General features: G+C 42.3%; 1 protein-coding gene and 1 pseudogene across 2 annotated transcripts; both read right to left on the bottom strand.

Moving 5' to 3' along the window:
• Nucleotides 1-4710: 4710 nt before the first annotated feature.
• On the bottom strand, nt 4711-5227 carry LOC119339189 (annotated as a pseudogene).
• A 1898-nt stretch (nt 5228-7125) lies between these two features.
• On the bottom strand, nt 7126-16870 carry LOC119340386 (DNA repair protein REV1-like). Of its 2 annotated transcripts, none has more exons than XM_037612299.1 (21): nt 16479-16870; nt 16256-16371; nt 16047-16123; nt 14945-15585; nt 14443-14577; nt 13570-13702; nt 13385-13473; nt 13241-13291; nt 12931-13134; nt 12266-12385; nt 11893-11985; nt 10920-10979; nt 10748-10834; nt 10579-10662; nt 10231-10303; nt 10034-10102; nt 9491-9595; nt 8941-9323; nt 8256-8818; nt 7979-8039; nt 7126-7573 (listed from the first exon to the last, which is right to left on the bottom strand). In XM_037612299.1, exons 1-21 carry the CDS (start codon nt 16806-16808, stop codon nt 7532-7534), a joined length of 3516 nt encoding a protein of 1171 aa, XP_037468196.1. In that variant the 5' UTR covers nt 16809-16870; the 3' UTR covers nt 7126-7531. The 2 variants fall into 2 exon arrangements, with proteins under 2 accessions (XP_037468196.1, XP_037468195.1); XM_037612298.1 differs by lacking the exon at nt 7126-7573 and adding an exon at nt 7607-7896.
• Between the last annotated feature and the right edge of the window lie 236 nt (nt 16871-17106).

The following is a 17106-nucleotide window of genomic DNA, read 5'->3' as shown; positions in this document are numbered from 1 at the left end:
TTTTTGAAGAGATACTTTTTTCTTTGTAGAATTTGTAACTGTGACCTGATAGTTAATAACTGAAGCCTTGTGTGTGTCTTCTTCTTAAGTTTTGCACAAGCAGCAGCACTAAAATTTACCATGTTCTGTTTTCATTACCCCGCGCTGAAGTGTATATGTATGCTGACCAATGACCATAAACTATACATGATTGGGCAAAGAATCACTCCGGTGCCCCGGAGATAGATGAAGCTTTAACGAAGGGAGAAGATGCTGGGGCTTCCCTTGGTTAGCAGCAATAACCATATCATTTTTGTGTTTATCAGCATAAGCTAATATCTGGAAGCAGGGCTTCTTTACTCTGTAGTCCTGCAATTTTTCATGTTCATGGTGTCACTTTCCCAGTACTCTTCTGTAGCAGTGTTTTGTGCTAAAAAGTGAAAATTTCAATGTTTTGCAGTCACTACCAACAAGTAATAGCACTGACTATTATTTTAAATAGAATATGAAATCGAGCTTTCAGCTGCATCTTTTAGCATCCTAGCACTCTCATCAACTTCAGATTTACCACTGGTGTCACTTTTCTCAAGAAATCTGGAAAGAAGCAAGGATTGTCAAGTAAGATAAGTCTGCTTACAAAACTTTGCCTACTGGAAAGTAGATAAGAGACTCATGAAGTAAGAAGACATGCCTACATATTATACATAGCAGGCTTCTGACTTCTCTGATTCTTCGAGCCTTGCGGTTGTGAAACATCTATGCTAGGTCGCCGCCTTCATTTGATTAGGTACATTCAGATTCAGTTTGTTTATTACTTTATGGATGCTTCTCTTCTCATTACAGTGCTGGGCAATTTGATGAGAAATTATCTTCTCTTTGATGGTCCAGGTTCAGCGTTCACTGCTATGAAAGAAGAAGGCATAGATTTGCCTTGTGGAATTGCCAGTAGAATGGCAGTGAGAACGAGTAAATATCTATGACAGGCAATACATTATTTTGAAGCTACATGGAAAGCAAAAATAGAATCTTCTCTGTTGCAGTTGGGAACATGTCACATGACTACTGAGCTGGCATTATTTGCAAATTCTATTAGTTGACAATGTTGATGTGTATCTTTGACACCATTCAATTTGAACCACCAAATAATAGAAGTTGTTCGATTGGTAAAATATTTTTGGGTTTCTAAGCACATGCTTATTTATTTTGTATCCACTGTAACGCATGGTCTTCTATGCTTTTACAAAATTTCAACCACTAGAAAACCACTAAAATTTGTATGCCCCGTTGCAACGCACGGGCCCTTGTGCTAGTAATAATAAAGAAAATTGGGTTTCTGTCGTCCGTCATATAAAATGCCCCTGAAGTTGTCCCTATTTACCCACCATGCCACCGGTAAGTAAAGAAAACGATTTGTTTTTTTTTTAAAAAAAAATCACCGTCAAATTTGGTTCTTATATGACCCCCAATACAAATATATAACAGTTGTAGGATGCCAGCGCAGTGGCTAAGGCCAAAGCTGTCCGCACGGGACCCCCCTGTTTTTCCTTTCTTATTTTTTTCTGTTTTTCTTTCTTTAAATTACTCTGGGATTGCCAAAAAAACAAATTTCAAGAAAGTTACGAGTACTGAAAAAATATATAGATACATCATAAAATGTTTGTGAATTCAGGGAACATTTGAGAAATCATAAAAAGTTCGTGATTTAAAAACAAAACTGTTCACATATTTAAAAAATTCACGATTTAAAAAATAATAAAATAAAAATTCTTGATTTTTAAAATATGATCGTGTATTGAAAACATATTTGGGAATTTGAAAACAATGTCCATGAAATTTTAGAAAATGTACAAAAAAATTAAAACTGATTCTTAAGTAACGAACAAAATAAACCATCGCTTAGGCAGGGTTTTTATTAGGGGATCTGTAGAGGTTTATTAGGGGATCATAAAATGTTCATGATTTAAAAAATTGTCCGCATATTATAGAAAAACACGATTTTAAAAACAATGAAATAAAAAATGTTCATGATTTTTAAAAATATAATCGTATATTCAACACATATTCGGGAATTTGAAAACAATGTCCATGAAATTTTAGAAAATGTTCAGAAAAATTAAAACCGATTCTTAAGTAACAAACAAAACAAATAATCGCTTAGGTAGAGGTTCTATTAGGGGATCTGTAGAGGTCGTTTTATGATTTTATTTAGTCCCTCGCGCATCGGGTAAAAAAAACATTTTCGTGTTCTCTACAGCGCCGAGCCCAAAAAAATTGACACATCTTGCTATGGTTAGTTTTTGTAAACTATGGAAATGACTAAATGTCTGTTTTGCCTCCGTACATAACTATTCTCGTACCAAAGTTCTACTAGTTTTGAAAAACATCGCTACGCTAGGTCAATGTGAGACACGTCATGTATCAGTCTAGCTCAGGCATCGGTCCAACAATGTAGTTTGCTCAACCAAAAAATATTTTTTGTTGTGGCACCTTAGGAAATTAAGTCATGATGAGACCATCACATTTTCTGTTTTTGAAATGACTTTTTAAAAGTTCCTTCTCATCATAACATCACTCAGATATAGTTTGTGAAATGACATATTGAAAATCCTTATCTCATTCTTGCATTTTCAGACTTTTTTTATCTCTATCATATCTATATAATCTGATTGTTTTTCTCCCGTTGCAACGCACGGGCATATTTGCTATAATAAAAAAGATCTCTCGATCAATCACTCCTCGATCGGACGAGTGGACGACCCACTGGTCAGATGAGATACTCTTATAAGACGATCAGATATCGGGACATCCGAGACGACGTTGGGAAAGAATTGGGCTACCGGAAACGGGTGTTTTTCCTACGAAAAACCAACCGAGTTCCTTATGCCCAATCGGAAGGGCCCCTCCTCACCCTCTCGCTTTTCGCTCTTTCTCTCCCGCAAACTGGGTAGATATGGGAATTTCAAATAAAGAGAAAAATAAGATAGCAACACTCAAAATGAAACGGGCTTGCCCGATAACAATTGCGTCCAGGAAAAAGAACAACAACCCGAATCTTCGTGTTTTATCCAACGGGGTTAAAATTCGAATGATGACAATCAAATAAAAAAACGACAATTCATTTTTATGTACATCTCTCTCTCTCTCTCACGTGTAACAATGTTGGACTATTATTTTCTAGTTGGACAACGGGGATAAGTATATTTTTTGTCCCTCAACTCCAAAACTGTCAAAACTTAGTCCCTCAACTTCTAAAACCGGATAAGTTTAGTGCCTCGAGCGGTTTCCGGCCAACATGAAAAGTGCGTCGATGAACAGTAAATTCAGAAACAAATAGCAAAAGAATTCAAAAATTCTGAAATTTCATGGGATAAAAATACTCGTATGTGCAAGACGCGTGCAGAATTTTGTGGTGTTTCGACATTCGAGGACCTCATTACTAAGAAAAAACAGTAAATTTGTACATCGGTGAATAGTTAAATTGAAAAAAAAAGTTAATAAAATATTTAATTTCTTGGAAACAAAGAGGCTTGGGTACGCAAGGTGGTTGCAAGTTTTTGCGATCGAATGACATTCAAGCAGCTCTAGCAAAAAAAAGAAGAAAATAGTGCACTTTTTCAAAAGTTTTTTTCCGAATCAATTTTGTTTTTTACCAGGATCTCCTACAGTGTCCAAACACCACAAAAAATTGCATGCACCTTGCGCACTCAAGCATCTTGAATGCGAAAAAATCATACTTTTTTAATTTTCTTGGTATTTTTCGAATTTAGTGTTCATCGACGTATAAATTTATTATTTTTCTTTGTCACGAGGTCCTGAAGTGTCCAAACAGCACGAAGCTTTGCACGAACCTTGCGCACCCAACTATCTTAGATCCCACAAAATTTCAGATTTTTTTGGACTATTTTGTTCAAATTTACTGTTCACCAACGCACTGTTCACGTTGGACGGAAGCCGCTCGGGGGACTAAACTTATCCGGTTTTTAAAAGTTGAGAGACTAAATTTTGGTGGTTCTGAAGTTGAGGGGCGATTTCTAAACTTTAAGAAGAGTTGAGGTTTGAAAAATATACTTATCCCTTTTCTAATCGCCACTATTGTGATATTTCGAAACTCTAAGAATGCTCTACTGCAGAATTGATAGCACAGTCATACTCTCATTTACAACTCCATTCCAGCTCAAGCTTTCTACATTACAAAATAGACGGTTTTGCTAAACATCAGGTGCCTGAAAATTTGGGTGGCATCAGTCACAATTTTAGACAGCACAGCACGAGGCCGAAGGCGGGGACGACGTGAGGAGCGCCGGCGACGAGCGCCGCTCACGGCGAGGCCGAGCTGAGTACGAGCGGGAGCCGACGATAGTCAGTGGGAGCGAGTTAGAAACTTAACTAGGGGGTGCGGGGATCGCCAAAATTGTTCGTCAAGGCGGGATTTAGAGCGATGAACGGAGTTGCGGCCAGCACGGCGGTGGGGAAGGTAGAGGGCAGGGCAGGGCGGCGCTAGCCGCTGGCCACGGGGGCGGAGGCCGGTGGTTAAGCCTGGGTTGGCCGGCGGCTGCGCAGAGGTAGAAGATGAACGGTACTCGATCCGTTTTTTTCCAACCGTTTGATGAAGATCTAACCCCTCTGATGGAAGTGACTGATGCAAGTTCTATTTTCAGGCACCAGAAGTACATTGGAGGAATGGAAATGCACTCCCACGTGATGAGCTAGTATGGTGGTCGAGCATGCATCCTACGCGGCAGGAGTCGGCACGTTGGTGGTGCCAGCGAACCATGGGCATTGGAGCGCCATGGCTGATGGCAGACGCTCGCCGGGGTCGCACGTGAGGAGCACCTCTAAAACCTTGAACCCGTCGCGCGACAGGCGCTCCTCGCGCAGTCGGCTGCCACTTCGGCGGCTTCTGCCCTGCGGCGGAGAGCGGCGTGGATGCCATGCACGTGCTGTCGAGCACGCGGAAGATTCTCCGGAGCTGGTCGGTCGCGCTGTCACCAGGGAACAATGGCCCGCCGGCGAGCAGCTCCGCCATGACGCAGCCGAGTGACCAGGCGTCCACGAGCTCGTCGTAGTCCGGCTTCCCCAGGAGCATCTCGGGGGCCATGTACCAGAGCGTGCCGGCCTGTCCGCGCGGCGTCGTGGCGCTCACCATGGAAATAGCCAGCCCGAGATCACATATCTTCACCACGCCCTCGCCGCCGACGAGGATGTTCCCGGGCTTGATGTCCCTGTGGACGATGCCGCGCTCGTACATTCTCCCGGCGCCACCCAGTATCTGCCGCAGCGATCACGCAGAACGCGGCTGAGGCTCGGGCCGACGTGCTCCAGGACGAGGCTGCACTGCCCGGTGCGGGGAGTCCCGTGCGATGGCGTGCAAGCCGACGACGGAGGGGTGGCCGCGGCACGCCGCGAGGTAGCACGCCTCACGCAGCAGGTCGCGGTGGAGCGCGTGGGCACGGCGCCTCCTCTTGCTGCTGCCGTCGTCCGGCGAGCGGATAAGGCACTTGAGGGCGACGTACACGCCGGTGGCGCGGTGGCGCGCCTTGACGACAACGCTCGTAGTGGATAGAAACGTGGCGCGCGGGCAACGCGTGGTGCGTGTTTGCCGCTGCTCAATCGGATTCCACTGGAGCGAAACGCGCTTCCGAATTCGACCGGGAGTGGAGTATGGTCACCACCTCGCCGGGAGATATAAGCTGCATTGGGGGCCTCGTGGTAGGCGATCGCCTTCTTCCTTCCCAATTTCCCCATCCAATCCTCCCCACTCCCCCATCCACCCCAAAATCGATCGCAGGAGCTCGAGGGAAAGCCGCCGCTGCCATGGCCGGGCAGATGCTCCGCCGGTGGAATAGCTTCTACGGCGCCTTCGACCCCGTGGACGCCGCCATCGAGGCCGCCGACCCAGACCAATTTTCCCGCCACGTGTTCCAGCGCGCGAGGGGGGACCTGTTGGTATGGCTCTGCAACGCCGCCGACGACGACCAGGCGGAGCGTATCTGCGGGATTCTCGACGACCTCATGGCAGAGTCTCTCGAGACGCTCAGGGTGGTTCCATCAACGCCGGAGGTGCCCATCCCCACGGAACTCGCCGAGTCTGTGCGCGCGCTGCGGGAGCACGACTCGGAGCGCGTCCGCCTCCTCGCGCGCGGCATCGTGAGCGGGTGGGAGGCCTCCGTCGAGGACGATGTCGCCAAGGTCACACTCACACCAGCCAAGAAGAAGCTGCCGCAGCCCAAGGCGACCGGCGGCAAGCAAGATCTTCGGCGAGCCTTTGGCCAAGAAGACGGCGGAAATCATCAAAAAGGCGTCCGATCCTGCCGCCAGCATCGTCAACGGTGACCGTGCCGGGTTCTGCTCGGAGGAGAAGATGGAAGCCGCGAAGCGCAAGCTCCGCCAGGGTTACCAGGAAGCAGAGGACGCCAAACGGCGGCGCAGGACGCAGTTGGTGCAGGCGCCCAAGATGATGCAGCCGGCGTCTCAGATGCAGCCAATCAGGAGGTGCACCAGCTCCATGGTCAAGAAGACCTTCGCGGTCAGGACGCAGCTTCACGTGTAGCTCTAGTCAAGAACACAGTTGATCCAGAACTAGTCCTGCTCACTTTTTAGCTCACTTTTATGTACTTATATCCTTCTTCTCGAAGACTCGAACATGACATACTGTAGTTGTAAGTAGCACTACTCCAATGCAGTTGCTCGTAGCTCGTATGCTCTGTGATCGAAAGAAGTTGATGAATTGAAAGAGAGATTTAGTGTTAAAAATCTCCTGAAATCTGCAAAGAAGTTGATGAATTATATAATTCTGTGCTTTTGCAATTTTGAGTTCTCATGTCCATGTTCAGACTTGCAGAGGCCGGGGTCTTCCCCCTTTTCGAACAAGAATGTTCAGACTTGCAGTCCAAGTTGCAATTGGAATTCAACCAAAATTGACAAAATTCTCCCCTTGCTGTTCTTGATATAAAACTACATTTGTACGACATAACCGTGATATACATACATTCAGAATTTCTCTGAGGTTTGCAAGTTGGATTGTACTCAACACAGATTGCATAAGCAGCAGCAAAATATGGACCAGCGTATATCAGCTTTTGCCGTCTTCTGTTTATAGCGAGGTATTTTAATTTTAATGTAGAAAAGGCTATGTTACAAAGAACAAAATGCAAGCTCGTGCTATCTTTCATGTAGAAGTAACATTTACAGTCCTCGCAAAAGAAAGAAAATATTTACAGGTGCACATGATTCCCCTTTTATACATGGCGTAGCGAGAATGTTCGCATTCCAACCCAAGAGAGCCAGTCATCACACCAAGGTATTTCAAAGAAAAGGCTATGTTACAAAGACCGAAATGTAAGCTCATGGTGCCTTTCATTTAGAAGTGCAGTACTATTTACAGGTGTACATGATTTCCACTTCATTCAGAACCCTGATTCGGTTCATATGCTCGGACCAGGAGAGCCAGCCATCACACTCCATGGTCACCACTGATAAACAAGAGCAGAGACCCCCAAGCACCTCTATATCCTTTCTATCGCCAAATGGTACGCAATAACTGAACTTCAAACTAGAGACGCAGTGTCCCACCATAATGCTGAGTGATGGAATCCTACAAAAAGGACAAAACAGTTACTGGGATGGGCTTTCACTCGATCAGTTTGACAAGTTTGAGGACAAAAATGTCCAGAATCTGAATTGCTGAATTGATGCATCTACCTGCATCCAGCTTGCAAATTTGTGTAAATGCAGCACAAATTACACATTTCAAAATGTAGTGGACCTTTAAAGCTTGAATAGAAACAACTAAAAAACTTTATGATCAGAACCAAGATGAAGGTGAACAACTATCTGGTTCCATCTAAAAACTAACGTAGTTTTTTTCCCTCATGTTTGTGGAAGCCATAAGTGATAAGGACTCGATGGCCAGCCATACTGCCACAACAAATACAGAGGTAAATCTCAACAATGTCGTCCACAAACAAAATGATAGTAATATTGAACAAGTAAATTTTACCTGTAGTAAAGGAAGAATGCTGTTGTGCAATTCCAGAAAAAGCTCAGATGCTGACGAGAACCTGCAATGTGAAAGTTCAGTGATTGATAATAAGAACCTGGTTTCATGAATAACCTTCGTCATCGTGAGAGAGACTAACTACAACACCTATACCAATTCATGTTCACTAAGTATGCACATCTTGGTTTGCAACTAGTTCGCAACAAATTCATATCTAATAATGGTTAAATGACTATGATTTACCCTTTTTTTTCTCTCAAACAGTACGCTTTATTACCTTTTCAAAAGAAGGAAACATTTGTACAGCTCTTCAATATCAGAATCAACTTTCAGGTGTATATACTCCGTAAGAAGAACAGAGAGTCGGGAGAGTGTGTCGCTCCATTCTTCGCTACCTGGGGTAGGACACAGAGGGAGGAGGGAAGCAACATGCTCTAAAATTGAAGATAAAGGTTGACTTGAGATAGAATTTGCGTGTTGCTCTGCAATGGCATTCAATAGTAGGGAACTGCTAACTCTTAACTGTTCCGCCCATTTCTGAGAACTTCCTGGCAGAACACAAATCACTGGATTTTTTGGATCATCAGTTCCTCCATTCTTCAGAGATTTATTTTCAGTAACATTTGAAGTGCGGCATGTAGGATCTATTGGCCTATGTAATGGAAGCACATTGAACAAATCAGCCTTGACATCCTCGGGTAATTCCTGCAAAACTGTGAAGTCTGCCTGGCTTAGAGAATTAGGCATGAAATCAAGCCGCGTGACACTCTCTGTATCAATCAATTCATTGGCTCTTGAGCACGAAGCATGGGCAGTTTGAACTTCCTGGTCTGATGCCCCCTATGGGAGTAATGGCAACAATTAGGATACTTGAGGAATGGTTCAAAATAAGAATGATAAAGTAGAAGATTTGACTAGTGCTTCCACTCTGTTTCTAATTTTAAGTTTACTGATCGTCTCACCTTAATATTATTCCGTTTTTCCAAATGAATGGAGTCAGTGCGCTCTCCATACTGGTGCAACCTTGCATTACAAACAGGTACAGAGTTCTGGTTAACGGCGGGTAAAACACGAGATTTTGAATTGCTTTCCTTGCCTTCATCGCCCTTTATCGTGCCCAGAAAACCATGCAATTCTCCCTTATACATGTCATTCATTTCAGATATTATCTCTGGAGGAAGGTTCTTGAGGACCTCCAAATCAAGTTCAGATAATGGTGGCAACTCAGCGGCATGAACTCTGGTAGACCTACCACTTGTAAGCTTCACCTTTGACAAGTGGGATGCAACACCTGTAAGTGATGATCTGGAGCTTCCCAAATTTCGCACCTCACTGGTAGTGGCTCCTACAAGATCTCTGACAAGTCAAAATCTTTTAAACAAATCCATGGGACCGAAAATTTGCAAATTCAACACTAAGCATGTAAAGCATCATCAAAATAATGCATTTGCTACACGATGGAAAATGACACCTTGATATGATAAAAAAGTCAAAGGAAAAAAAGGCCAATACCTGCACCATCACTGTTCCCAAGAAAGCAGGTTCTCTCGCTGCATTGTTTCTTGAGCTTCTTAGATGATGAACCAAGCCATGATTTAAGCATATTCCCTTGTTGTGCTTCATTAAAAAATAAAAACCATAAGGACATGAGCATTCATAAAATCAGGTAAGCAACAGGGAAAGAAGAACATGAAGTGCAATTATCATTTTAGCAGAAAATTTATGAGCATTGCAACCTGGAGATAGTATTTGAACAGAGACGTACTCAGACAAGCTACCATAAGGGTGGTGGAAGAAGCAAATGTTATTGACTTACTGTATCAATGTGCTGGAAAGAAACCATTTAATATTACTTGTCTTAAAACCAATACTATATGAGAGTACCTTTGAAAACCAATGTGACATAAACACTGCACCTTTTTGGTGTTCTTCTAATGCACAACAACACGCATTTAGAAGCGTGTTAGAGAAAAAGGTTGTTACATAAACAGTGCAGCAATATGTATGTATAACATGCCCAAAAGGGTGTTAAGAAATTGAATAGTTAGAAGATACCTCCGCGACCTAAATCTGCATGCTCAAGCTTTGACATTTTTAGTCCAACTCCCCGCACTTCCTTCACATCTAGAATATGGCATTATTAGAACTTAGTATTCAACAAAGAAACCGCAGAAAAAAAGCTACTTGAAACAGACTTATATGGCAGTCTGCAGCAGTGTATATAAGATATGAGAAGAATATATCGAACTTACCAACATGCAAAGCTGCAAACAATTGTCTTGCAATTCTCTGAAGCGTGACTAAATTGTCAGTTGCACCTGTCATCTTTGAAACAACAAAGGAGAAGAAAGAAAGGTCAAATAGCAGTGATAAAAAAATCACATGATGCATTAAAAATACAAAATAAAATAACAGGCGCATATGCACTAAGAACTGAAACTCATTTTACAGGATAAATAATTGCCAAACCATTGCCGAAAATGGTCAACATTGCAAAACAATGAGACAGAATAGCCAAGTTCATACAGAAAAGCCGAAGAAACTAAGATTACAACACAATGACACAACTCTATATTCAAATGCCATTATTTAACCCTTACCGTGGTAGAGCGACTCATGGTTTCGCAGTCACCACACCCCATAAATTTTAGTGGCTCTCCAGCACCTTTCCTTCTTGTTTTCACCTTCAAGGCAGAACATATGGCTATGAACCTTTAACCAACTGGCAAGAAATGGAGAGAAAAAGTGTGTTCAGTCAGCCCAAAAAACCTTAAGGGTAATAGTACGGCCCTGTAGTCCACATCCTTGTAAGCGTAAAGAAACCTCCTTGCTGAGGTTGACTAGAAAATTATCAGCCTGCAAATAAACAAAAAAAATATCAAACACGAAAAGGGGCAGCACTAAAATAATAAACAGGAAAGATAAATAAAGAAGAGCATACATCTTTGTTCTCATTAAATCTGACTCCCCAATTGACTTCGGCACCCACAGATTTTGTTTCCTGTATTATTTGGGTACCAAAAAATGTTTAAATATATCAGATTATTCGGTTCCAGAAGAAAAGGATTACCAAAATCAACAGTGCCTGCTAGGTATCAGTGATAAGTAAAATTAAACCTTTTCCCTACGAGAAAAAAAAATGTGCCCATGTCAACAGCTAAAGCAATTAAAAAGAAGACAACTATTATTATTGGAGACCAAGTTAGTCCAATCGTGTATGATGTGTCCGCTATGAGCTACTCTATTACTGAAGCAATGCATATGACACAGTTGTATTTCAGCAAATTACCATGCTACGCAGAAGCTAGGGGGGGAACCATCATAAACCAAAATAAAGCAAAAATAGTGCAACCCATACATGCAGGAGGCACACAATACTTTAAAATAAAATAATTATATTTCATTTTCCCTGTGACTTTTGTATCCAATAGCGACAATCCATAAGAATTATACCAAAGGAACATTAGGACATTTTGTACATCTGTAAGAATAAACTTATCTTCAGCATTTTAGTAAAATGTGCACGAAATAAGCAATATTAATCTGAACTCATATTGAAGGCATGCGCCCTTCACATAATTAATTCCTTCCAAAAGACAGGACATCTTTACGAAACAAAAACAGTTCTTCGAATTTCAGGGAGGCTGTTGTTCCTTGTATTCACAAGGCATACTTCCTGTCTATGAAATTGGCTACGAGATCAATTCAGGAGAAAACAATTACATAAATGTAATTACTTCGAGGCATTTGCAACAATGAGTCAACCGTGTGCAGTCTCAAGGTACCATTCTTAGCTATGCAACCTTAACACAAAACTGGCATCAAATTTGCATGTTTCCCTGCAAGAAAATTATGGCCTTGACAATACAGGTGCAGGTTCTCACAACAGAAAAAAAAAACTAGGGTGCTTCTACCTGAACAGCTTCAACAACTGAATGATCAATTCCTCTGCAATAGTTCCATAGCATATTACTGATCTTTTTTCCGAAGTCCTTATGGAGAGCATCCTATATAAGAATTGTTTGCACGGTAGTAAGTTAACTGAATGAAATCAGTAAAGAAACCATATGTACAGACCTCCAAATCACAGATATGGCAATGCGTGATATAATCTTTAGGTAGCAGATACCCCAGATAAACTGACAAACAGTTTCTCGTTGAAAAAGATGGAACAAGCATGGTATCAAACTTGTAAAAATAAAGGATCACTTGACTGTGCCCTTGTCAATTTCCTTGAAGAGAAGGGACAACTGTATATTAAATTATAAACATACGATGTTGACAAACCTTCGAAATGTTGCGAAGCTGACCACAGTGTTCAACTTCATTGCTTTTCAGTTTATCGGAAACAGTATAACCAATGCCTGGAAGTGCTTTGATAGGGAGGGTACTCAAATAATCATCAACCTGTAACAGCATTGCTCTTAGACAAAACAGAAGTTGATTAAGCAAGTCAAAAGAAACTGTGCCATGATGAATAAAGCAAATACTTGCACTAGTTAACTGTCTTGAATTATATTCAACTGTATGCAAAGACTAAAGTAAAGTCAGTAAGCAGATCGAAAATATTTTCCACAAAAGATTTACATGACACAGTCACAGACTCTCAAGGTTATTTTTCATTTACCTCATACTCTGCAGGTGAATAGCCATTAGCACCTTATGGTGTAGTTAGATCTAATATACCCAGAAACAAATTACAGTTTTCTAAACAACAGAATGTGCACTTTATTAGTCAATAAGCTTGTGTAGTTGACTCAACCTCGCAGTTGTAATCAACTTAGATGGCTTGTTTTTTAAGTGATGGAAATATGCAAGGAACAGGGCAATTCCTTCATATTTATTCCTACAAAATTGTTGTTCCAAACAGGAACTGATTTAAACTAACCTGGTACATGGAATGGAACGGTTTTACAAATCTAAGGATGGACGTGATTAACATCGACGCATACCTTCTCAGATGAAATAAATAACTGTCCGTTCGGCTTTGCAGATCTGGTGGCTAATCGGGCTAGGAGCCTGTTTTCAGCAATACCTGCACTGGCAGTGCACTTCGTTGTACCAAAAATTTCATTTCTCATTCTTTCTGTAACTTCCTCTGGATTATCGTGTAAGCATTCCGTCATGTCCAAAAAAGCTTCATCACAGCTCAAAGCCTAAATAACTATGTTAGACTTCTGGATGCAAGTGTGGCAATCACAGTGCCAGGATTGTATTGACATGAATACATGCTGAGTAATCATGGAATAATACAGTACAAACCTGAACCTTAGTGCAATATTTATGCAAAATACCATAGAACTGATCCGCAACCTACAATAGTTCCATACCAACGTCTCAATTATAACAACGGGAGTGTCCAGACAAAATTTGAAGGTGAACTGGCCATCTTAGTAAACTATATACCTCCCCGTATGCATCGAAGTTATAAGGAACAACCGTTAGGTGAGGGCACCGAGCTTTGGCATCTCTAACGAACATGCCAGCCTTTATCCCTGGAACCCACGAAAGAGGACACATAAATAGTCAGATGTGTCCATAGTAACAAGATTTTAAGCTCCAATTGTGATATCCAATAAAAATAAAAGCACCATAGTTTCGTGCAGGGTAGTTTGCAGATGATATTTCTGCAGTTCCTTTAGGATTGTCGGAATGACAAACTGCTACCGGCTTATCGTGCAGCTCTGGCCTATTTCTGATGACGACAGATACAAAAAAGCAGTCCTGGAATTGCAGAGAAAATGTGTAAAAGTCAAGATAACAACTACTCCCTCCGTCCCAAAATAAGTGTCTCAACTTTGTACTAGCTCTAGTATAAATTTGTACTAAGCTCAAGACACTTATTTTGGGACGGAGGGAGTATGATGCAAATAGCTCTGGCATACGCAGCATATACCAAAATACAGTAATGAATCTGCAGAAAGGTTATGCCCAGGATCAAGATAAGCAACTGAGAAAATATTGATCTTCAGTCTTCTGTGAGTATTTAATTCAACTACTGACTGAAATCTGTAGCTTGGACTTAATTTTAAAGATCTGATTTGCTGATTACCTGCTAGTCTCTGGATGATTTTTTTTCACAGAATCCAATGGCATGGAGAACTAAGTCATGGTTAGCGGTATTTAGCTCTTTTTCAGCACATTTCTCTACAAAGATGGTGTGTCCTTTACAAGTAGAATTTCAATTTACCACGCTTGTTAGGTTCATTATTATATTTAAAACCAAGTTACAAAACTGTGACTGATCACTGATCAGGGATTCCTAACTCATAAGCATGGCATAACTAAACCTGGATCCTAAAGGTCACAGAGTGATATGCCTAATTATACAGCTATATATAGTGCAAAGCAAAGAAAGGAAAAAAAGAAGAAGAAGAACTTCACGGCCAAATTTACGAGTATAGAAGTACAATTTGTTTGTGGTTTTACAGCTAGCAAATAGGATGACATGTTAACAAGATTACCATATCAATATGAATGATTGTTTTCTTCTTCCCTGAATGATCATTGTTGCCCTTACTGCTTTTAGCTCCAGGTAAATTTGAGAAGCGCTTGCGGTAGCGATTTCGCCAAGTCCCAATGAAATGCAGTCGAGAATGCTACAGTACCAAATAAGGTTATTGTAAAAATAATCAGTGTGACAAAAAAATGCAACATCACAGTTATGAAAAGATATCTGATATTATAATGAAATAGAAGCAGCAAAGCATTTCAGTAATTATGAGCTTCAAAAATTATTAATAAAACCTCAAACCACCCCTCCATATACACTTACTGCACACAAGATTGCATTCTGTCCAATCCTTACCAACACAAGAACAGGACTTGGATATAAATGTGATTACTTTAAGAATATTTTCGAGACTTCGGTGGCAATGTTACAATTTTAAACCACATCATGCCAAGAATAGTGTAACAATTATGATAACGGAACATCAATGACGCTAAATTGTTTGAGTAACATGCCTTGAAATAATTCTCTACAAAATTAGGATCTGTCAGGGTTGAATGTGACCGGCTAGAAGATTTAGCTGTATCTTTCTCCAATGAACCAATTGACAAATGGCTGCCCACAGAGCCTGTACCGCATACATCTGAAAACCTTGAAGTAGCATCAGGAGACTGAGCCACATGAAGTTCAGGATCCATGTCATTATCCATACTTTCTGAAAATGCTATTTTACAGGCATTATCATCCTCATCCACTGCAAAATCTTCACCATCTCGTTCTTCAAATGTTGAAACTCCAGGTTCATCTGAGGATAGTGAGTCCTCTGCTACCTCCACATTCATCAATGGAACTCCATGTTCATCTGAGGATAGTGAGTCCTCTGCTACTTCCACATTCATTAGTGGAACTCTATGTTCATCTGAGGATAGTGAGTCTTCTGCTACCTCCACATTCAGTAATGGCCCTTGCTGTTCACAAGACTCGGTTTGGTCACGTGATCCCTCCTGAGCAGAAGAAGTTTGGAACTCAAGGTCTTTGTTATCATCATTTTGATTGCTCTGGTACTGTATTCCATTTTGTTTCCCAGAAAAGAAAGCAGAAAGCTTCATCTGCTTTCGGCTTGAAGAATTATGCTGACTTATTTGGTATGGAACCCCTAAGATAAAATAAGAAAACTGAATCATAATTACGTACAAGAACAAATGAAGTAATATAAGTGCATACAAACTTTGGTGTCATAAAAAAACTTCACAGGCTATAAATGTGCTCTACTGAATTAAATATAAGCACCTTCAGAGAGAATAAATAAAATTATCGTAGGTGGAGATAAGCAAAGAATTGAATCTTTCCATAATAATTAACATTGTGTTCAATTAAAAAAGTTTGCTCATTCTGCTAGCACCTGCTATTTATTGATACATACGGCTACATTTCATGGATTGAAAATTTGAAGAAAATGATCTTGCTAATTGCATTGCAACTCAAAACTCAACCAAACCTATTATTATACAAAAAGAGCTAGCAATATGGTTTAACTAAACATTCAAGGAAAAGCAGCAACAATGAAGCAGATCATTCAGCATTAACAGGCAAAAAGGCAAGGGGGAAAGAAAGTACAGCTGAGGAGCCGGTTCTCTGCAAGGGAATCCACCACCCACCCCGGCTTGACAACAGGAAGACCCTTGCTGAATGCTCTGGATTAAGCAGCAACAATATCAGGGACAAGACACACATAAGAACATAACTATTACACCCGTAGGTAGACTGGCACAGAACGTTAGCCCCCCTTCTGTGTTTAATTTTTCACTCGCCTCCATTTGTATTACCTCATATTCCGCATTTTGCTCTCCGGGAGGTGTGTGCAGACGATGTGCGTCACCGTGTGCCTGGAGAAGTAGTTGACGAACCGGCCACCGTTGTTCAGCATAATCTCCTTCAGCTCCTGCCAATCCCCAAACAATAATAAGATGGGGACAAATTGGCATAACAACAAAATCCGGCGAAATCACAGGGTGCAGTGTGATGAGCAGGCGGCGAGCGGTGGGGTACCTGGCTAGAGGGGACGGTGAATCCGTCGACGAAGATGGAGACGCCCGCGAACAGGGCCCCGGGCGCCGCGGCGGCGGAGGTGGAGGCGTCGGCGTCGAACTGCGCGGAGAGCTTGCTGTTCTTCGCGGACATGTAGCTCCCGAAGTCGGCGAACGGGGAGGAGGCGAAGGCGCGGCGAGGGTTCTGGGCGGGGGCTGGGACGGAGGCGGGGTCGGCGTTGGAAACGAGCGACGTGCCGGGATCATCGTCGCCCCTCGCACGCTTCTGGCCGGACGAGGAAGCCGCCGGCCTCGCCGGCGGCGAGGAGCGGCGGGCGGAGGAGGTGCTCATGGCGGGAGGAAGGGGGCGAGTGGGGCGGGGAATTTTCGGGAGCGCGCGAGACGAATAGCGGCGCGGTCGAAAGGGAGGGAGGCGGTGGGATTCACTTCGTGCTAGTCCATTCTGCCCCGCCGATAGGGGGCGAGACGGGCACTTGAACATTATTTGTGAAATGGTCACAAAAAAATATTTTTGAATTTCGAGTGATCGTTTGACCTTTTTTTTTGCAGGGAGTTGTTTGACTTAGGGCATGAAGGCCATCTCTGCCCCGATATGTGGGATTTCACGTGAATCCATGACGACGGCTACA

This window comes from Triticum dicoccoides, chromosome 7B (assembly GCF_002162155.2).
Source record: "Triticum dicoccoides isolate Atlit2015 ecotype Zavitan chromosome 7B, WEW_v2.0, whole genome shotgun sequence".
NCBI lineage: Eukaryota > Viridiplantae > Streptophyta > Magnoliopsida > Poales > Poaceae > Triticum > Triticum dicoccoides.
The sequence above is the reverse complement of the archived record's forward strand: the minus strand, read 5'-3'. Positions and strand labels throughout refer to the sequence as shown.